At 40.8% G+C, this 23736-nt stretch overlaps 1 protein-coding gene across 1 annotated transcript; it reads left to right on the top strand.

The window, feature by feature from the left end:
* Nucleotides 1–174: 174 nt before the first annotated feature.
* On the top strand, nt 175–17957 carry LOC134680409 (transportin-1). Its single transcript, XM_063539542.1, has 17 exons — nt 175–372; nt 632–964; nt 1775–1990; nt 3861–3983; nt 5721–5816; nt 8010–8193; nt 8648–8856; nt 8967–9176; nt 10691–11002; nt 12570–12677; nt 12964–13137; nt 13382–13553; nt 14420–14515; nt 15584–15659; nt 17067–17214; nt 17435–17589; nt 17808–17957. Exons 1-16 carry the CDS (start codon nt 268–270, stop codon nt 17567–17569), a joined length of 2697 nt encoding a protein of 898 aa, XP_063395612.1. The 5' UTR covers nt 175–267; the 3' UTR covers nt 17570–17589; nt 17808–17957.
* Nucleotides 17958–23736: the final 5779 nt, after the last annotated feature.

A 23736-nucleotide genomic window follows, 5' to 3' on the forward strand; every position in this document is an offset into this window, starting at 1 on the left:
TGTTTTCTCGAAATGTTATCCCAATAATTTAATAGATAAGAGAAATACAGTGATTTCTTGTCAATTTTTGTATGTAAATATGTAATAAGCGTTCATTTAAAATTTAAATTAAAAGATTATTTTATCTTTCATTATAAATAAAAAAAAGTTTTTGCGTCGTCACAAACATAATCGATAATCAATTTTTATATCTGGCAAGTCGTCAAATTTTTGGCATGGTTGATCTTTACGGGACCGAGTGAAATAAAACCGAATTGTGGAATTATTATGAAAATGGAGTGGAAACCCGAACAAGAAGGATTAAGGCAAATATTAACACTTCTCAAGGAGTCACAGTCACCCGACACAGCTACACAAAGAGCTGTTCAACAAGTATCCTTTACACTAGTACCATGTCGATGCTCTCAACGGCGTGCGTATTTTTTGTATCTGTAACCGCTTTATACTTTATTTATCATGTTTCCCAGGAATTTTCCGCTAATAACATAAGTATTATTTAAATGTTTTGTAATTTATTGAGCAATTATGTCGTAGGCGTCTCAACGCTTCAACATAAATCGATTTTTCCGACATGACAGTCATTGACAGCATTCGATTTGTACAATAATTTTCTTGACCCTTATCATCTCAGAAATTGGAAGAATTGAACAAGTATCCCGACTTCAACAACTACCTGATATTCGTATTGACTAAATTAGTTACCGAAGAGGAGCCCACGAGGTCCCTGAGTGGTTTGATTTTGAAAAACAATGTGAAGGCCCATTACAACAACTTCTTCCCTGAAGTAGCGGAGTTTATCAAACGAGAATGCTTGTCAGCGGTGGGGGACCCGTCTCCCCTGATCCGTGCGACCGTGGGTATCATCATCACCACCATCGCGAGCAAGGGTGAACTCACCTCATGGCCGGAACTCTTGCCAGCACTCTGTAACATGCTTGATTCACAGGATTACAATGTCTGTGAGGTAAGAAGTGTACTTAAGTTGTAATCACTTAGATCTGCTAATATATAGATAATTGAAGAGATATCTGATGCCTATGTAATTAAACTTCTATGTTAGAGATGGTCAGGTTTCTCTAGCTAGCAGTAGGTACACATGTAATTTCTCTTGTCTTATCCAACTATGAGAATAATTGTGGAAAAGCAGTTTATCAATGCATGTTTATGTTATGTTCAAATGTAGCTTCAAAACTGCTGAACCCATTTTGATGACAGAGGTGTCAATTGGTTTTTATTACCTAAATGCCAGACCCTATATTTTTATACACCATGTTTTTATTGAATTCCGTTAACTTCGGACCCCGAAGTTAACATTATCATTAAGTATGTTTAAGAGAACTAAATGGCATAGTTAATTTTCAAAAAAAAAAAATTATTTTGTTTTTTTTAAATTTAGTTTAAAAAGTAATTAAATGTAGCATTTATATAGCGTTGTTGTAACACGGGCATTACGTTTAACTCAACCAAACAATTGAAGACTGTGACATTTATTTAGTAGCAAATGTATGAACTCATTCTAAACACTAATCAATATGTAAACCGGCCCTAAGGCAAGTGTACACGCTTGTAGAGGCCTTATAGGACAAAAATAAATTGTTGATTATCTCCGAAATGGAGTTAATTAGAATATCGGTGTCTTTGAGAAAGTTACTTGATCTAAGCTCAGGAATGCACCCTTGAAATTAACGGAAATAAAAAAAAACACAGTGTATAACAGAAGAAATGAAAAACATGTTGGTACCTATGATTTTAATTATTTCCTTGTTTTCTTTAGGGAGCATTTGGAGCGCTACAAAAAATATGTGAAGACACAGCAGAACTCCTGGACAGCGATGCACTGAACAGACCACTGAATGTGCTGATCCCCAAGTTCCTACAGTTCTTCAGGCACTCGTCGCCCAAGATCCGGTGCCACGCCATCGCTTGCGTCAACTACTTCATCATGGGCAGGACACAGGCCCTCATGGCTCATATAGACTCATTTATTGAGGTTAGTGCGGACCTACATGCATACCCAAAAAATGGGTATAATATTTACCTTTGGTGCATCATTTTCTTTGCTATAGTTAAATTACCTTTGCACCAATGCCACATTAAATCTGAACATTAGTTAAAATCCTCAATATATATGATATGGTTAGAATCCTGGTAAGAACTACTAAGAACATATTTGTGTGTTCATCACAAATATTTGTTGCCGAGTTATGAATGTTTTCTATGTATATAAGTATTTATATAAATATGTTGTGTATATTGTCATCTACCCACAAGACAAGCCTTATTGAGCTTAGGGGTCATCCATTAATTACGTCACACGAATTTCTAGGTTTTTTGACCCCTCCCCCCTCCTTGTCACACTTGGTCACATTTGGCAAACCCCTCCCCCCCTATAGTCCGTTTTTTTTAGCATTAGAAAGAACTTCGCAGAAGTAAGCTTGTGGTTCCAAATCCGGCACTTTTAGCGGTAATAATTTGAAGTAAATTATATGTATTGACCGTGCTACATTAGATAAATCAATAATTATTAACAATTAAAGAACCTGATAAAAACTGCACGCTTGCTTCTGTGGAGTTCTTTCTAATGCTAAAAAAAACGAACTATATTGTGACGTCACATTTTTTCTACGAAATATTTTATTCGATTTGGCGAATTAAGTAAGTAACTAGAGTCTGGCTACTGAAATTTTACCTAAATTATTGGCGGGAAATTCAAAAAATCTTGGGCTGGTCACACTTTGTGTAGTAGGAATTATAGTTTTGATACTAGACAATATCTTTGATATTCTGTGCACAAATAAGGTACCTAAGGAAATAAGCTAAATAAACGTTTAAGTGCACTCAAAGTCAGCTCACATAATTTCTACCACTATTTAAAGTACAGTCAACGACAAACACACATGTTTACGTTCCAATATTTAGATTTTATAGATATTTTTCAGAACTTTTAATTTATCCGTTTCTTTATACACTTGTCCTATTTATGAGATTCAGGCATTAATAAATTCACGTACTTAATCAAAGTAATCGGCAAATGTTAGAACTAGTACTTAAAGTATCAAAATATTTATAGAGCACCAACCTCGTATTTTGTTTACATTTGGTTAGAAGTTGTAAACATTGCACTTTTTCATTATACAACGCTACACGTCGACTTCGCACATTGTCGTAATTATTTACGAGCTTAAATAATAGTTTGTGAACCTCACTCAGCATAGAAATTATTAATATTATTTAAAATAAACCCCATAAAAACCGCAAACAATTTGAATGAATGACATAAATCGACAACTTACTTTTAGCTTTTTTTCAAATCATAGACAATTGGTGATACAACAACGAAATATCTGTCAACAATTTTTGGCTAGCCAGACTCTTAAGTATTATTAATATTTTATCAAAATACTTTTGACGATATAAATATTAGTAATTTTATAACCCAAAACTGCTTAGGGAAGAAAATTAAACGAATAAAAACGATTATAGTTTTAAAAACTTGTTATTTAAATGTACAGCGAATAAAATAATTCAAATAAATTTTCGGTTACTGATGAAGTTAAAGTGACGTCACAAAGTTTGTGTCTCCCCCCTCCCCCATGTCACACTATGTCACATTTTCTTGACCCCCTCCCTCCCCCTAAACGTGTAATGTAATTAATGGATGACCCCTTACTGTGGGACTAGGTTGATCTTTGTAAAATTGTTATTTATTTATATAAATAAAAAATCATACTATTTGCACGAAAAAAACCGTATTTATTTGTATTTTTACACTGACTGAATGAAACTACTAATAATTCTCTATTTTGTTGTATTCCTAGTTTCCAGGCTGTCCTGCTAACATAAAACACTTATTGTTTTAGAACCTATTCCATTTAGCAGCGGACGAGGACCCGGACGTGAGGAAGAATGTGTGCCACGCGCTGGTGCTGCTGCTGGAGGTGCGGCTGGACAGGCTGGTGCCGCACCTGCCCAACATTATTGAGGTGAGCACCTTTAAAACTTAGGCATTATATTGTATGATGCCACAGAGCACCAAAGCGTAAATAACTAACATTGAGCAACGAGTTGGACTTGTAACCGATCACAGACGTAATCCAAAAAGGAATAATGAGTGCATTGTTTCCATATCAAAGATGGGTACTTACTTACTCACTTACTTGGTTGGCGCGGTGACCCAAAATGAGTCTTGGCCTCCAACACAAGAGCACGCCACTTTGATCGGTCCAGAGTGGTATCCCGCCAGCTTTCGCCGACGCCGAGCTCACGGGGATCTGCCTCCACTCCACTGCCCAACGGTATTTAGGACGACCAACAGGACGGCGCCCAGTTGGTCGACCGAAGTAGGCCCCTTTTGGCTGCCCGATCTTCACCCATCCTTTCGAGATTGCCAAGCCAGCGGAGACGATGCGCTTTGGTCTCACCTATTATGTTCGGCTCGGCTATCAGGTTTTCTATTTCAGCATTCTTTTGGATCCTTCAACTGCCAATAACGATGGTTCAATACATAGTTAAGGCATATTTAGAGATTGTATAATGAAAGAATGTAAGTTTCCTTAATTGGCTTGATTGCTTTGACTAACAAATGCCCCAAGGTTATAAAATTTCGCCAAATCTTCTTCTTTTTTTTTGGTCTGATTGAGTGACTAACACAATAACACATAAATGTCTCATATACAGTCACCACATGGGATTGTTATAGTCTGTTCGAGATCCTGAAAAGGGCCAGTTTCTCGAACAGACTACTATGCCATTTAGGGTTATTACTATAGTTCGTTTTTTTTAGCATTAGAAATAAGGTAAACAATCTTGATGTGTCTTTTAATAATATTTATTCATCAAATACAAATACAAAGTCAATCTTAAAATCTACTTAAATAATTTACATGCAATTTCCTAACTTAAAATCTAAACATATTACTAATATACTATCCTACTTACACTATCAGCCCCATTCCGACCCCCACCCAGCCCAAAAGTGCCAAAGATGCTAGCGGCATTACCGCGCTGGATGGCAAGCGATATCTGTTGGACTAGATAGGAGCCTGAACGGGGATCGCCTCCTCTGTCACGTAGACGCCGCCCCAAGTCTCTAATCAACCTCTTGGCCTCCGAACACCACGGCCCCGCAGTTTCCACCGCGACCGGAACAAAATCGTACGCTGGTTCCAGGTTGGCGTATTTTAATCGCTTGAGCCTCGCGGCATTTGCCGCGGCTGCGCCTGCCAGCCGGCTACCGGGAGCAACATGAGTAGGCGCAAAAGTACTCACGCAGGTTGCATCCCAGAGCAATTCTTTTAATTGAAAAACACATTTTAAAAATAAGTTACGGCAAATATGCAACAATTATGACTCTAATACGATCATTTATATTCTTCTGCTTTCATTATTAATCGTTTTTGATTTTTAAAAAGCGTTTTGCAATTAAAAGACATGTCAAGATCGCTTACCTTCTTGCAAGTTCTTTCTAATGCTAAAAAAAACGAACTATAAATTGGAAATTCTATTGGGTAAGTAGTGAACAACCAATTTAGCTAGGACCCTAAATGGCGCAACAATCGCGGAGCGTGATGGTTTAGCAAAATTGATGTATTGAAAAACTTGAACTTTGGCTACCTATATGTCCTCTTGTCCTTGTATCTAAAACTCAACAGGCACCCTTTTAGGCCAAGGGTAGTGTTTCACGTAGGTATTGGATGTGAACATGATGTTTTTGTTGACAGTACATGTTGGTGAGAACCCAAGACCCCGAGGAGGGAGTAGCTCTGGAGGCCTGCGAGTTCTGGCTCTCACTCGCCGAACAGAGTGTCTGCAGAGAGGTATGTTCATTTTTAACCCTGTGACCGTCAAATACGTCAACTAACGCATGCAACTATAGCCCAATATCAACCTACGTGCATTTCGATAAAGTGACGCGCAAGGCGCGGTGACGGACCGCACACGATACGCGCAAGGCGCGGTGACGGGCCGCACACGATACGCGCGGCTTTCAGAGGGTTAATGTTCTTTTTCATCTCTCCTGTTCGGAAAGTTCACCTTTCATAGGCTGATAACCGGGTGGAAAATTTAATTTCCCACCCTAGGGTGGAAAGTAATTTTTTTTAAATTTTTACTTCGCACAACGGCATATTATTCAGTTAAAAGCTCTCATTAGCTTCCGCATGACTGAAATTGGCGCCGTTTACATTTTGATAGAAAAAAAATCGAAAACCATAGACAATCCAATCTTAAATTGGGATGTATCTGAAACGGCCTTAATGTATACGCGCCTTAAAAAAAGTGAAACTGAATGAATGTTCTTGTGTTTGACTTTCCTCACAGTCGAAATGTCGAAATGAAAAGTAGAGTGTTTAACTCGGGTAAAAGTAACCATCTCACCCTCGAACTATTGGCGCTCGAACCCAAAATATCTCGGGTGAAATGGATCAAAAATCGTTTTTTCCAGATTTATATTTTTCCCATTCGCAATTTTTACCATTTTATTTTTTCTCGATAGCTTCCTTTCCCGAAAGCATTACTAACCATTCGCATATTTTCCCATTAACTTTATTTTCCAGTAGCTTATTATCCTAATAGATTTTCTAACCATTCGCATAATTTCCCATTAATTTTATTTCCCAGTAGCTTATTTTCGCATAATTTGGATATGTATTCTTATTATATTATGCGGGAAACTAACTAAAACATAACTTATTTTTGTAAATCAATATCGTACAATATAATAACCTATTAGAAAATTAAGCTATTGGAAAATTAAAATAATGGGAAAATATGCGATTGGTTAAATATGATTTCGGAAAAGGAAGCTATCGAGAAAAATTAAAATGGGAAAAATTGCGAATGGCAAAAATATCAATCCGGAAAAAACGATTTTCGGAAGAGACAGTACACACTCCTTTCCACCCTTGGTTAACAATCTACTATTGTACCATACACCATATTGTAAGCTGATTTTAATCTCATTGCATTGATAAACTCTACCAATGGTATGATTCTGTGTTTCTGCTAGTACTTGACTACTCCTAAAGAAAAAAAAGGTGGATAACACTACTAGTGTAAGTTTATGTTTTTCTCAGTTCTTTTTTAAACTTGCAGTGACGGCCTTGACTGTAATAACAGTTGTTTTATATCTTGACATTGTTGCATACATTATACCTACTATTCATCATACTCATTGTTTTCGTTAGCATTGCTTTGCAGTAAGGAAACTTAAATAGAAATTACGATGTGTAATGTGGAGTTTTAATGTAAACAACTAATGATAAGATATCAAATATTTTATGAAATTTCGTGGAAATGGCGCTTTTTTCAGCATCACGCACATCTGTGCGTATGTATATCTACATCAACTTAATATATTTATATCACAAAGAATTTAGGTTGCCAAGCGGATTTTCGTCATCTTATGTAAAGTCATACATCGAGTATATTCTAATCATAGGTATAAATGGATCTAGTGGCTTAAATATTTACGTTTCTCGCTAAAAATACCTTTTTTCTTAATGAACACTGTAAATTGGAAAGTTCGATCTAATCTAATAATCAGCGGTTTTAGAAATCCATTTTTTTTATGAAATTGCGTGTAAGATAAAGAGCTAAATTTCCTTCTGACTCGATATTGTGATGAAGGGAGTTGGTTAATCAAATACTCACCCATTCGCTTGGAACAGTTACAAGAACGCCGCCAAAGAGCCGCCCTTAGACTACTATATTCTGTAGGTATTAATTAAAGCGATACAACATTAGCTTAACATAGCTCGAGCTAAGTAATATGTAGGTAGTTATCATCACGCGCTGATAATATCCTGCTGACCGGGACAGTGCATGCCAAATTTTATTTCACCTATTTCAGCACGTCGTAAATGAGATGCGCGAGTTCGATTGTACAGCAGCTGCTATGTTCTTGATACTTTTAAGGCGGGATTCCACCAGAGTGCAGCGCATATTCAGGACAAAAATGCTTGTGCCGCACACGGGTGGAGTCCCGCCTTTGAATTGCCCATTTTGTTGAGGTGCTCGGCGGTCGGCTCAACGCCCTGCTGCCCGTCCTGGTGCGCGGCATGCGCTACTCCGAGATGGACGTGATCCTGCTGCGGGGGGACCGCGACGACGACGCCGACGACGCGGAGCCCGACCGGGACTCCGACATCCGGCCCCGCTTCCACAAGCCCCGCTCCGTCTCCGTCAAACACAACGGTACTGTATACTGTCTCACTCGTGCGCTACTCCGAGATGGACGTGATCCTGCTGCGGGGGGACCGCGACGACGACGCCGACGACGCGGAGCCCGACCGGGACTCCGACATCCGGCCCCGCTTCCACAAGCCCCGCTCCGTCTCCGTCAAACACAACGGTACTGTATACTGTCTCACTCGTGCGCTACTCCGAGATGGACGCGATCCTGCTGCGAAGGGACCGCGACGATGACAGGGACGACCTAAAAACGGACACACGGACCTAAAAAACAGATTTTAAATATCGAGACTGTTCCTTAACCCACCGACTTTGAGCCAGATTTGCTGCTTATCTCCTCCAGAGTGGGCTTGCAATCATTTTAATGTCATCCTCAGTGCGTCGGAGTAGCAATCCGTCGACCCGTCGAAGTGTATCTATGTGACCCTTGGTGGCTAACATCGGCTTGTCGTTCCAGCGGGCGCAGGCGACAGCAACATGGCGGGCGGCGAGTCGGAGGACGAGGAGGAGGGCGGCGACGACGACGGCTCGCTGTCCGACTGGAACCTGCGCAAGTGCTCGGCGGCCGCGCTCGACGTGCTCGCCAACGTGTTCGCGCAGGACCTGCTGCCCGTGCTGTTCCCCATCCTCAAGGAGACGCTGTTCCACGAGGACTGGGTCATCAAGGTGAGCTCGCATATACCGGATACCTGTAAGACAGTGTTTTGTCGGTCTAGAGGGGCCGCTCGGTCCAGCTTTATAATGGAAGTAGTCTGCTAACATGTGTAACATTGTAGGAGAGCGGCATCCTGGCGCTGGGCGCGGTGGCGGACGGCTGCATGGGCGGCATGGTGCCGCACCTGCCCGACCTCGTGCCCTACCTCGTGTGCTGCCTCGGCGAGCGCAAGGCGCTGGTGCGCGCCATCACCTGCTGGACGCTCTCGCGCTACAGCCACTGGGTCGTGGCGCAGTCCCACGACCTCTACCTGCGCCCCGTCATGACCGAGGTCAGTCACCGTCACGTGCTGGACGCTCTCGCGCTACAGCCACTGGGTCGTGGCGCAGTCCCACGACCTCTACCTGCGCCCCGTCATGACCGAGGTCAGTCACCGTCACGTGCTGGACGCTCTCGCGCTACAGCCACTGGGTCGTGGCGCAGTCCCACGACCTCTACCTGCGCCCCGTCATGACCGAGGTCAGTCACCGTCACGTGCTGGGCGCTCTCGCGCTACAGCCACGGGGTCGTGGCGCAGTCCCACGACCTCTACCTGCGCGCGTCATGACCGAGGTCAGTCACCGTCACGTGCTGGACGCTCTCGCGCTACAGCCACTGGGTAGTGGCGCAGTCCCACGACCTCTACCTGCGCGCGTCATGACCGAGGTCAGTCACCGTCACCTGCTGGACGCTCTCGCGCTACAGCCACTGGGTCGTGGCGCAGTCCCACGACCTCTACCTGCGCCCCGTCATGACCGAGGTCAGTCACCGTCACGTGCTGGACGCTCTCGCGCTACAGCCACTGGGTCGTGGCGCAGTCCCACGACCTCTACCTGCGCCCCGTCATGACCGAGGTCAGTCACCGTCACGTGCTGGATGCTATCGCGCTACAGCCACTGGGTCGTGGCGCAGTCCCACGACCTCTACCTGCGCCCCGTCATGACCGAGGTCAGTCACCGTCACGTGCTGGACGCTCTCGCGCTACAGCCACTGGGTCGTGGCGCAGTCCCACGACCTCTACCTGCGCCCCGTCATGACCGAGGTCAGTCACCGTCACCTGCTGGACGCTCTCGCGCTACAGCCACTGGGTCGTGGCGCAGTCCCACGACCTCTACCTGCGCCCCGTCATGACCGAGGTCAGTCACCGTCACGTGCTGGACGCTCTCGCGCTACAGCCACTGGGTCGTGGCGCAGTCCCACGACCTCTACCTGCGCCCCGTCATGACCGAGGTCAGTCACCGTCACGTGCTGGACGCTCTCGCGCTACAGCCACTGGGGTCGTGGCCCAGTCCCACGACCTCTACCTGCGCCCCGTCATGACCGAGGTCAGTCACCGTCACCTGCTGGACGCTCTCGCGCTACAGCCACTGGGTCGTGGCGCAGTCCCACGACCTCTACTGCGTCCCGTCATGACCGAGGTTGGTCACCATCGAGGACGAGGACGAACAGACGAGTTATTGAATCACGAGAAAAGCGCATATGTGACATGGGTATTCGCCCGGCCCGATGTCAGAATCGCGACTGTAGATATTTATCGAAATGCAAAAACATGAAATCGCCGCTATTAAGGTATGAATTATCCTGGTCCCCTCGTAAATTACGGATTAAGCGCTGTGGAGCGCCCCCTTAGCATAGTAGTATGGAGTTAGTATCGCACGTGTCGTGTCGTGTATCGTACTAGGGCGCTCTCGGGTTAACTGAAAAACCAAACCCGTGATCACAAGAACCTATATGCTGGTGCTAAGCTTTGTCCGCTTTAAATTAATGTTATATGTATAGTATATAACAAAAACGTTTCCTTCGCAGCTTCTAAAACGAGTTCTGGACAACAACAAGCGCGTTCAAGAAGCCGCCTGCTCTGCCTTCGCCACCCTCGAAGAAGAAGCATGCACGGAGCTCGTCCCATACCTCGGCTACATCCTACAAACACTGGTCTTCGCCTTCGGGAAGTATCAGCACAAGAACCTGCTCATACTCTATGATGCTATCGGAACGTTGGCAGACTCGGTCGGTCACCATTTGAACAAGCCAGAGTATATTCAGTTACTTATGCCTCCGTTGATCAATAAGTGGAATGTGCTGAAGGATGAGGATAAAGACTTGTTTCCGTTGTTGGAGGTAAGTTGATCATGTTGCCTCTTCATTGTTCTTGTTTTGTTTTAATGGTTTTGACTAAGAGTTACAGTACCGGTCAAAAGTTTAAGTTCACTCTGCGAAATAAGGTTAATCATATTTAATTATGTTCAAATATAGAATATGTTTTGAATTTCAAACGTTTAATTGTTTCCACGACTACCAAATAACAATAAAAATACCTCTTGGAGGAATCGTTTTATGTTATTCGGAAAATTTGATCCATTTAATATTTTTGTTCCGTATTTCCTATGAGATTTCGTGAAGTTAGAAATCATTTAAAATGGGTCGCAAAGCCGATTTTAGTGTCGAAACTCGTGCTGTTATTGTAACTCTGTCAAATGAGGGCTACACGACGCGGAAAATCGCTGAAAAAATGAAGGTTTCTCAAACCGCTGTCGTGAGTACTTTGAAACGAAAACAAAAAACCGGTCTTAATTGCAGTCGATCTCGATCAGGTAGGCCAAAAGTCACGTCTAAAAGCGAAGACCAATTTATTTGCGTGCAGAGCAAACGCCAACGTACTCTAACTGCTCCAGAAATTTGCGAAGAACTCAACGCCACCCGAGAACAGCGAGTATCGGTTTCGCCAGTGCAACGGCGTCTGCGAAACTATGGTCTAAAAGGTCGTATTGCTGCCAAAAAACCTTTGTTACGTAGTCAGAATAAAGTTAAGAGGTTGAAATGGGCCCAGAAACACAAAAACTGGACGTCTGAACAGTGGTCTAAAGTTTTATTTTCTGACGAATCGAAGTTTGAAATTTTTGGAGGGAGACGTCGTCAATATGTTCGACGACAAGTAGGCGAACGAATGATAAAGCAATGCGTGATGCCAACAGTGAAGCACGGTGGAGGATCAGTTATGGTCTGGGGATGCTTTGCGGGTGATAAAGTTGGTGATCTCGTGAGAGTCAATGGCATAATGGATAAGAAAATGTATCATAACATTTTGCAACGTCACGCTTTTCCATCTGGAAAACGGATTGTAGGCAGAGGTTTTGTTTTCCAACAAGACAACGATCCCAAGCATACGTCGAAGTTGTGCAAAAACTACATTTCATCCAAAGAGAACCAAAAAGAATTAAAATATATGGATTGGCCTCCTCAATCGCCCGACCTCAATCCGATTGAGTTGTTATGGGATGAATTGGACAGGAGTGTGAGAAAAATGCGGCCAACTAATAAAGAACAGCTTTGGGAATACCTATACATTTGTTGGAATAAAATTTCGACATCAACACTGCAAAAACTAATTACGCGAATGCCGAAAGTGTGTATGGCAGCATTGAAAGCAAAAGGCGGATATTTTGAAGAGTCTAAAGTTGGCAAAAACTGATCTTTTTTATTTAATTGTGGTTTTAAATTAGAGAATTACCTTTAATTTATTATGTAATAAAAGATTATTAAATACTTTTATTAGTACATTGTGTTATAGCTTCATTTAACCGAATTTACAGAGTGAACTTAAACTTTTGACCGGTACTGTATATTGCAGTTGTGGTAAGAAAAACCAATTTTGTTGAGTGTTCAATAAGTGTTGTATGTGTTGCAGTGTTTGTCGTCGGTGGCGACGGCGCTGCAGTCGGGGTTCCTGCCGTACTGCGAGCCCGTGTTCCGCCGCTGCGTCGCGCTCATCGAGCAGACGCTCAACCAGAACATCGTAAGTCACATGTTTTGTATTACACTCTACAAACAGGAACATTCTTAACTAGTGGTTGGTGGATGTTATTGTGGTCGAAATGAGGTTTGGGATGTTAACACATTGGGATTTGGCAAGAAACGTGGAAGGTCGTGAGCTCAACCCTCTTCAGAGCTGAATAGTATTCATTCTGTTCCATAATAAAAATGGAAAAAGTTGGTCAAAGGTAACGTTTGAGGCCCTATTGCTAATTTAAGGAAAAAAAGAAATATGTGTAGTATGTCGTTAATATATCCATTATTTGCAGGCAAACAGTCAAAGCCCAGAACAATTCGACGCCCCGGACAAAGACTTCATGATCGTAGCCCTCGACCTGCTCAGCGGCCTGGCGGAGGGCCTGGACGGACACATCGACAAGTTGGTCCTGCACTCCAACCTCATGCAGCTGCTTTACCAATGCATGCAGGATCCTATGCCGGAGGTACTTCACATGTCTCATCAGCTGTCACAGTGACTATAATATTATTATGCTGTACACCTCACGAACCCCGTGATTCCGTTAAAAACCTAGGTTTTAGACCAAGAATACAATATGTAATGTAACTGTAATTTAAAATGGTGCTCAACTTTTTCCTATACGTAAAGGGTCAAAAACAACAGATGATTATGGTATCTAATCGCTCCGCGCGTATATACTGAATGTTATACGTTGTACGTGTTTTCAGGTGCGGCAGTCCTCGTTCGCGCTGCTGGGCGACCTGACGAAGGCGTGCTTCCAGCACGTGCACCCCTACATCCCGGAGTTCCTGCCCATCCTCGGCTCCAACCTCAACCCCGAGCTCATCTCCGTCTGCAACAACGCCACCTGGGCCATCGGCGAGATCAGCATTAAACTAGGCGAGTCACTCTACTCACGCTACGGTTAGGGTTACCACGGATTAGCGTTGGCAGGGTCGCCGTGTAACGACAAATATAGAAAGAGTTGGAAGAGATGTTAATAAGACAATTTATGTTCAAAGGAATTTCCTTCTGGGAAGTGTTCTTTGCCAAGATTTTCTCGAGGGACTACAGTACAGACTACAAAAACAGTGTTCAGGGCAGTTGCATAATGCATAATAAAATTCAAGCTAATACTAGTAGCGATTTTACATACAAAATCATTAAGCAATTGTAATTTATTAAGCAATAGGCCCCAGGTTTTATCCATAATCGACAGTAAGATGTCTAAGCTTGTTTTTCACTGACGCGACATAAACTAATACTAACACTGCCAGGATCACAAAGGTATAGAGTTAGAACAAGACAGAGCCGCGATTTCGATAGCCCATTCAATGCAAGTGTTATTTTAAACGTCAAAATCTATGAAATTATGACATAAATAACACTTGCACCGGGTGGGCTACCAAAATCGCTGCAGACTTTTCTTGGTCTGACTCTAGTAAGCCAGTTTGTAAAACGCCGCAAAATATTACGTCTCCGACACGGCCATCCTGATAAACATACACGTCCGCTTGTGTTGAGTGCGGATGAAATTAACTTCAAAAAAAATTTAAGAGATATATTGTCAGTAGAAAAAAAGGCGCGAAGCGTCGATCTTCCGTACAACATTTCGCGCCTTTTTTTCATATTTGCTGCCTTTTCTATTGACAAAAATTGCTTTCCAAGCTATATTTAATTATTCCAATTTCAAAGTGGTAACCCTAATCTGAAAATGTTTAATTACATGTTGGCATGTATTTTATTTGATTTTGTAAATTTTGCAGGACCGGAGACGTCGCAATATATCCCCCTTGTGCTAAACCATTTAGTTGAAATAATCAATAGGCCTAACACGCCCAAAACACTATTGGAAAATACAGGTCAGTCCACTTTTACTATTCCCAATAAATGTACTTAATTCCTTGTCATACCTAAGTTTGTACTTACTAAAACTCTGCAACAATGTGAACTACCTCACAATAGTATATTTTGCAGTTTGTGATATAAATGGTGGCAGTACGCTACGCTGTGAATATTTGGAGTGCATATATTTCTGTCACCGCTTCATATTGAGTTCCCATAAGTTCATGAGATCATCTTCCTGTTTCTGTTGGGGCGGTGTCCGCCACACTTGAGAATGCGCTTGTTTGCAACCGGCCGAGGCCACAGAATGCTCCCTAACTGTTTACTAAACTGTTATGTTGGCAATTTACTCACTTTTGTTTCCCAGTTACATATACTTGTTATTATATTATATTAATCTAGTTATATATTGTTACCATTTGTCTATTACACTAAACCATACAAACCGCTATAGAGTTATTGGCTAAATGAATAAAAATTTAAAGATTCCCCTTAAAGATATAATATTTACTATTGAGTCTTTTGCTTGCTCCATTTGGTTGGGGGTTGTCTGTACATACATAGAGCTCCACGCAAAAGTAGTGCCCGCACCAAAGAGTGCGGTTTTAAAGATGGCCCGGACAGGCTTAGGCTTCTGTTTTATCAGCTAGACAATTATCACCTGGCACTGACAATTGCCATGCGTTTCTGGAACTTGTCGATCCAGAAATGTCCTGTTAAATCTCTATGCCAGAGGACAATATTGTCAGGCAACCTTTCCGCTGAGGCAGAGATGAGACGAGACGTGCAGGAATCAACCAATAGCATTGGTTGTTATCCAGCAGAATCATCTCCGCCTAAGTGGAAAGGCAGCCTTAAGCTGAATAAATAGCAAGCCTGACACAAATGGTGTCAACGGGGAGTCCGTGCCAGCTTGAAGCAATAGCCATTTGATTTACTAGATGACTAGCCCAAATTGTTTCACGTTTTTTGTATTCGTAACACTGATTGGTTGCCGTTGGTTGACGTTGATTATGTACTTTAAGTATGTTTTGGATGGTTTGTTGATTTGTTTTCTTGGTTTTGTTCTCGGTATGTCGCCGTAGCGATAACTATCGGTCGGCTAGGTTATGTGTGCCCACACGACGTCGCACCCGTATTACATCAATTTGTACGCCAGTGGTCTGTAGTATTTTTTTTATTATTACTTTATATTATTAATTATGATTACGTTTAATATCGAATAAGTTATTAATCCCATATTGTTTCGATCGTGGATGGTGTCTGTAGCTTGTTATCGTTTCTGACACTAACAGAGATGGGTGCCGTTTGTTTATTTATGTTCAGTGCTGTACTATATGTGTTGAACACCATCCGCTTTCTAAAATATTATGTAACTGCTAAAATTTATTTAAATATTCTATCAACCAAACTGAAAGACGGCGCAATACAGTCATTTGAAACCCATAGGGATCACTTATAGAAAAATATATGTTTTGAGTATAATTTTTTTACTATTTCAAATGTCACAATTTAAAATATTGTGATTGTATAAATTATTCAAGATTTTTGTTTCAAACCGCCCAAGGGTCACTAAAATCAACTTTAAAAAACATAAACATTGAAGACTGTTATCAATGTAGCTGTCTTTCAGTGTGGCCTGCTCATGATCCAGTGTCATTAAGATATGTTTTTGTGCAAGTCACTCATTATTGTTCACTTGAATAACCGCATTACTTAGACGCCGTTCTCTTAGACATCGCTTTCTTAAGTTCCGCCACCCTCTTAGAGAAACAGCTGACATTTCGATGACATGCGCGTATTCATACTTGTCTGTTTAGTAAACAAGTTTCTAACTTCTAGTTTTCTTTTTGGATAAAACATCTATTTTATCGTAAATAAAGCAAACAAAAGAAACACGTAATAAAATCTTATGTCCAGTACACAGTTGACCATTACAGATTTTCATCACGGTTGCTTCATTTACGAGCCAATAGTTGCTTTAGTCTTAAAAAGTGCAATTTTGATGTTAGAAAACGGTTCACTGAATAATATCGAGACATCATCGCGACGTTCACAGTCGGAACCATTTCGCCACACTGTTATTTAGTATAACTATGATCCGTCGCGATTATATATCGATAAGGCAAGTTTAAAGTTTGTAAATGTTGGAATAGTAACTTATTTTCTGAAATATCGCATAATCAGTGTAAAATATTCCCAAAATGTCAGGTTCATATCATAAATTGATTAGACTAAAATTTAAAAAAAATAGTTGATGTAACATTTCTAAAATCTACTATTAACCCCTGGAGTCCTTGGACTAGAAAACGTATGCCTTGGCATAGAAAACGTAAAAAGTTTTAAATCCCGCCGGTTTTTGACATTCCATATGTTTTGTACGATATGGCGTTCGTGGAATAGAGGTTACTTTACAACCGAAATTGATTTCGGTGTTTTAATATTTATACGTATAACGTTTTGGGAATATAGCACTTCAGGAACAAAATTTTCGAGAGAACTTAGAACGGCCATCGAAATGTCAGTTAAGAGTAGTCTGTGACATTAGTTGACCCGTGTGAAACGCAGGTGTTCGTCGCTGCGGAACATCCGGGACAACGACGAGAAGGACTCGGCGTTCCGCGGCATCTGCCAGATGATCCAGGTCAACCCCGGCGGGGTCGTGCCGGACTTCATGTTCTTCTGCGACGCCGTGGCGTCCTGGACACACCCTAAAGTACGTGTTCATCTCAACCTGTTAAGTGATCTTACACATTGCATACAAGACCGACCGAAATGTAGGAAGTATTTTCGAATACCAGTCCAATCCTCTATTTATTTGGTTGCGAAACTTCCGTGAGTATACTTCAAAAAATAAAAAAAAATTGTCACTACTCTAGTGTCTTCAGGAGATATTTAGATTTTTTTAAATTAAAAGTAAATCTAATTGTTGACAGGACGATTTGAAGGAAATGTTCACGAAGATCCTGCACGGGTTCAAGAATCAAGTCGGCGACGACAACTGGCGCCGCTTCACCGACCAGTTCCCCGTGCAGCTCTCCGCGCGCCTGTCCGCCATGTGCGGCATATAGGCCTCCGCCGCCGCACTATGGTGACTACCCGACTACACGTTAACGCTAACACGACCAAGAGTACCAAGACACAACTTACACGATGATATTTGCAAAGAGCGACACGTGTATCGAATCCAAAATCGGAATAGTCGAATTTCTATTAAGTGTTCGCGTTAGCCCCGTTAATATAAATATAACCTAACCGGGGTACAAACAATAAAACTGTTGCACTAACACGACACTATACTTGTTGCAGGGGAACCAATGTCAAATCGGGTCGGGTACGACATTGCGGAGGCTCACGTTGCCTCCGAGCGTAGGGATCCTCTCCGAACACCGAGCACGACGCGGCGGCCGGCACGAGGTGGTCGGAGACACGAGAACATCAACAGTCCCCTGACGGGCACCACGTCGGGCGGGTCCGGGGAGCATCCCCGTCGGCCGCGGGCGGCGGTGAGTCGCCGGCGCGTCGTTAGGTGCGGAGTAATGCATGATAGTCCTAGCGTAGCTGTAGTTCAGATGAGTCTTGTATTTTTTTAATCGTTTTCGAGGCTCGGTTCGTTTCGACCGGGTTCTTGCGGGCCTCCTGTACAAATAGATTTGACGATTATAAATTTTAATTTAAGTGTCTGTACATCGAATCGATGCCATCAAGTGGGTTCGCGGTGTCAGATTTTCACGAGTTTTCTATCTCGAACCGCTTCAGTTGTCTCATAAACCGATTAGGTCCGTGACCGCGCAGTGATGTTTAGAGTTCGAGTCGATCGAGGCCGTTCCTGCTCAAGAACTAACAATACCCTTGTGTTCAGTTCGATCTTTAATACTAACAATGAATAACCTTAATCTTCAAACCGTTAAAAGTAAGTAACAATATTTACTAAAAAGTACATTGTCGCAATTTTGTCGTAAACGTTATTTTTCAAATAATTTGCTTGTTTTCAGTGAAACGTTCAATATCATGTGTAGTGTTAAATGAATGTGTTAACGATTTTAATACATAAAAGTATAAATTACAAGACTTAGTGAAATCGAGAATTTATGTCAACTGTGATTTGTGACTGGTTTATTTTGACTAATATTTGTGTACGATTATATGTCTGTGTCGATATAGATATGATGTACGGCTTTGATAGAGTATATGACTGCTAGATTTCTGCTATATAATATACCAAATAGTATTTTTACGTTGTATATTGTTTTAATGGATTCGCATGTAGTTGTTGGCCGAGCCGAGCCTCGTGGTGAGGCCACCGGAGTGCCACACGAAGCCTCCACGGCCGACTCTGCCCGGGCAACTGGATGCATCATATAAATTACTATTTATGTGTATATGAAATGAAAAATATTATGTATATGTAAATACATATTACGATGTATATTATTATTATTATATGCGAGTAAAATTGTTATTTTTGTTTTATAAAAGCTGAAAAGTCTGACTTTAAAACGCTCGTTATTATCCATTAGTTTTGTTTTCAGACGTATCGGGGATCTGAAATTCGATAGTCGAAATGAATGGTATTCGTACCGTGCGCGATCGAAGCGGTGTTCGCGCAAATAATAAATATTAGTAAGGGTTTGCCGGGGTATTTGGTACATTCCGAAGGAATATCGTATAATTTGGCGTCGCACGGTATATATTTGGTTCGAGTCGTGTTTGTCGCGTGTCGTCGGTCCCGTCCCTCCCTCCAGTTCCTCCCTCTAGTCCCCGCCGGGCCGCCGGTCCCCGTAGGAATGATATCCCCAGTAGCATCAATTTATCCTCAATTCGTCCATACTTATTTTGTCGAAATTATATCTGTGATGCCGAATGCTTTCCCGGATAATATTGGGACGCGAGCAATGTCAGGATGGCCGTGTCGGAGACGGTGAATTGCTTACAACGCCATCTATCGGATTATTTGTAACTCTGACTGTTACATACTTTGATCATTAGAATACTAAGCACAAAATCGATGACGTAAGTAGCAAATTTAAATCGTTTGTATATAGCATAAATACGAGTACAGTACTACTCGTAAACATTCTTGTAAAATTAAAATGCTAAAAATCATGTTCCTTTTCTTTATTTAATACGTTAAATATTTGCATTGCACCACACAACCAAAACTGCGTTCAAATTAATAAACGAAAGTCACTTTAAGAAAATAAGTACCTAAGTATTCGTTATTGGCTGTGCATCACATAATTAAAAAGCAAAACTGGAAAAAACACTGGTATGACTACATAAATGTAGCGACATTTACATTATAAAATTATAAACACTATAATGAGTCCGAATTGAGGATAAATGACAGCAGCACAGAATTTAAAGTTTAATTTTAAGTGGAATACATTAGTATGATGGTTACGGGTGACCTCTTATTATATTTAAGGCTAGTAGATTGTTTTTATTTTCTAAAAGAAACCGTGATAATAGTTGGTAACGTGGTTGTGTGCGTGAGAGTCCCCGGCGGCGTGTGCGTGCGTGTGTGTGTGTCTGTGTGTGTTGCGACGCGTATATTACGTTGTGCATGTATCATATGTAGCGTATTGTATGTAATATGTGTATTTTATAAAAGTTATTTATTGAGAGCAATAATCGTCTTGTCGAAATTCATTCATCATTGATATCATCCTATACGCTTAATGTTGTTAAATTGAGATTTAATTTTCATGTCATTTGCAAACCCCGTTATCTTATCAATGTTGCAATTCATTGAAAATACGGATTGAAAGAAAAAAAATATAATTCTTAAATAACCTTCTCCACTCCAAACTTCGCCACCCGTCCCCAGCTTCCCCTAACGGTTTATTATAATGGAAATTATACTAACTTTCCCAAATCCCAATCCTTAACGTGGAATTATACATTTAATTTAAAGCAAATTTAGGGTATGTATTTCTGCCAAACTATTGTCAATGAGCTGCAGTAATAAATAATAACGGGGTCTGGTCATGTCATACCTGCCTAGTAGACGCAGTTGAAACTCACTGCAGAGTACAGACATAAACTTGCCAAATCACATCGGTTCATTTATTGACTAATAGTTAGTATACAATACTCATTTGCCACATAACCTAAGTTGTACGAAATGTTCAGGTTATACAGGGTGATATCCTTGCAGCTATATGAAACACACTTTATTTTCATAATATGTAGCACGTTATCTATCTTTGATATGGAAACACGTAAAATGTCGTGTTGACTTTAAATTTATTTCAAACATCAAGAGCAGATAACATCACATTAAAACTAATTATAACAAAATATTTGTTTTCTGAAATATATTTAGTTTTTTTTTTATATTTTTTGAGACCGATGGCTGTATTTCGGCGACGTGATTATTTCGTATGTATCGTATATACTTTATTGTTGTACTCGGCCATTTTCGAATATTTTTATGTTTATTTTATATTTCCTTAATTTATTTAATACATGTATAATTCGTCAACAAAACATTAAATAATATTGAGTGATGCAGTTTGCACAGGTTCGTTATAGAATTGTAAAAGTGTGACCAGAGGAGGATGAAGTAAAATAAAGAAAGTACCTACCTAAGACAACATTAAAAAAAATACACGATTTAACTATAAAAATATGGTACTATTATGTACCTATAACCATTTTTTGTCAATAAGTAGTGCAAAAAATGAGAAAATTAAAACAAGCAGACGCAGAACGTTGACTAGCCGTAGTTATTCATTTTTTAATTCGTACCTTTTTTGTTTAGTGACGGATACGGTTTGCCACTTTATTTTCTCGGAGCTACTGGACCAATCAAGTAGAAATTGAAAAAAAAAAAACTTTAACCCGAAACAAATGTATTTTAAATATGGGGGCAACTTTTGGGGGGTAAATAAGAAAGTAAAAAAATAAAGTTTTTCACATTATATCGTGTTATATCAAATGAAAGAGCTCATTTTGAGAATTTCAAATGTTTTTTTATAATTTTAAAATTCAAAGGTTAGAAGTTATTTAAGAAAATAGCCAAAAAATGACCACCCCCCTCTTTATCTCCGAAAATATCTCTTTGGTCACACTTTAGTGAAGCGCAAACTGCACCTCTCGAAACACCCTTATGTATTATATAAATCAATCGCAATGTACTGTTTATAAATCAACTAATGTCGGTACAGAGATACCGCTATATTATGTGAGCCCAGAGAGTTGACAGATAGACAGGTAGCGTCGCTAAGGAACGGTACCTATTCCATCTGTCCAATGTCTTTGTGCAATGTGTATTACGTCTCTCATTTTGCTTAGTGAAGAGACTGAGACGCAATGACATTATTGGACAGATGGAATACCACCCTAAGACAAAACTGTGACTTCATGACTAGCCGATTTCGCATGCACATATATATCAGGTTTGAGTTTTCACCGCTCACGCCTACGAATGTGTGCGTGTCGCGCGCTAACGCGACGATATCGGTGTGTAATGAAATCTGTTTTGTGCTGGCGACTCTCTATCTTCGTCTATTTGTCAACTATGTGCGGAAAAATGTTTCTGTGTTACAATGTGTTTAAATATTTGTACAATTTTGGCATTACATTTAGAAAGTTAACATTTGTTGTAACATCTTGTAAATGGAGTGAGTACAGATTTCATTGACGGGTTTCAAAAATATGTAAGTACCTACATAAATAAGGCTGTAAGTGTCGCGTTATTAAACAAATGGAACTGTCAGCGGCCGAAGTAGCCAAGCGTCCAACAACGACCCTACCACGTTGACATCAGCTTGAACACAACCTAGTTGCTACCATGCAGAATAAATCGTGTGCAAATCATTTCATGTTAGACATTGGGCGCGCTAAGGTTCTGCACCTGTACGTACGGTCAGCCAAGAAAGTGGTTTACCCCTTTTCGACTCTATCATCTGATTGATAGAGTCGGAAAGTGGTAGACCACTTTCTTGGCTGACTGTACCTACACTTTGTCCATGTAGTACCTATTATTGTCCGACAATATGTTACCTTTTGCTTGTAAATTTTGAATCTGTGTAATAAAATTACTATCCATATTTTGATGAAGTATACTCATGCATATCGTTGTTTTTATATTTTTTGATAAACAAAACAACAAACCCTTATAATGTAAAAGTTTTTTTTTTAAACTCACGCAAAATATTAACGATTAATTGTATCTAATTATAAATTAATACGATAATGAAATTGATTAAAGTATTAAAAGAAGCAAAGCCTAGGGATGGTAGTTTGTACTCGCTCCAGCATGGTTCTGTTTCCGAGTCGGGATCTTAACTTCTGGTTGTAATACTATGACCTCAGTATAGACAGACATATTTTACCAGAAAATTCGTTAAATAAAGCACTCATTGTTCGAAAAAGTATACTGATTTTTATTCACAAAACCCGACTTGAATCCTGTTCTTTTAGGTCAGGGTAAGGGGACCCATGGGACAAGAGAAACGCTTCTAGGGAATATAAACAGTTAGAGACATTTATATTAAAGGTACTAAAAATAAAACTAATGCATAAATAATGTTAATAATGCACGATTGCGACTGACCAGCTGGAGTCGGACCGCGCCGGAGCGCATTTACAGAGTGCCTATACATTGTATATGGCAGAAGCGATGGAATTCGACCGAAGCCGTCCGCGTCCGCGAGGAGCCGACCGGCTGGCGGCCGCACAAATGGGAAATGTGCGCCGACTCCGTCCTTTCGGTGGGAATCTTACTTTATATTTTACGTAGAACGACTTTCAATAAACAGCTTCTATTTGGCCTGAGTCAAGTAAACTATTAGTAGGTACATTACGATACAAGTGCGAAAAGTAGGACGTGTACAACGTTTTTACAGTACAACATAATATGGTCCTTTAAATGTTTGACCGACGTATTTTCCTGCATCCCGCCCTATAGTCCGTATTTTTTAGCATTAGAAAGAACTTCGCAGAAGTTCGCTTGTGGTTCTAAATCTGGCACTTTTAGCGGTAACAATTTGAATTAATTTTTATGTATTGACCATGCTACATTAGATAATTCAATAATAATTAATAATTAACGAGCCTGATAAAAACTGCACGCTTGCTTCTGCGGAGTTCTTTCTAATGCTAAAAAAAACGAACTATAGGGCGGTACAGTAGCACCTTATGTACTGTAAGGTTCTCTTACCCCACCTGACCCTCTTTAATAATACTTAGGTACGTATAAGGTTATACACATGGACACAAAAGTCATAGG

The sequence above is a fragment of the Cydia fagiglandana genome, chromosome 3 (assembly GCF_963556715.1).
Source record: "Cydia fagiglandana chromosome 3, ilCydFagi1.1, whole genome shotgun sequence".
NCBI classification, from domain to species: domain Eukaryota; kingdom Metazoa; phylum Arthropoda; class Insecta; order Lepidoptera; family Tortricidae; genus Cydia; species Cydia fagiglandana.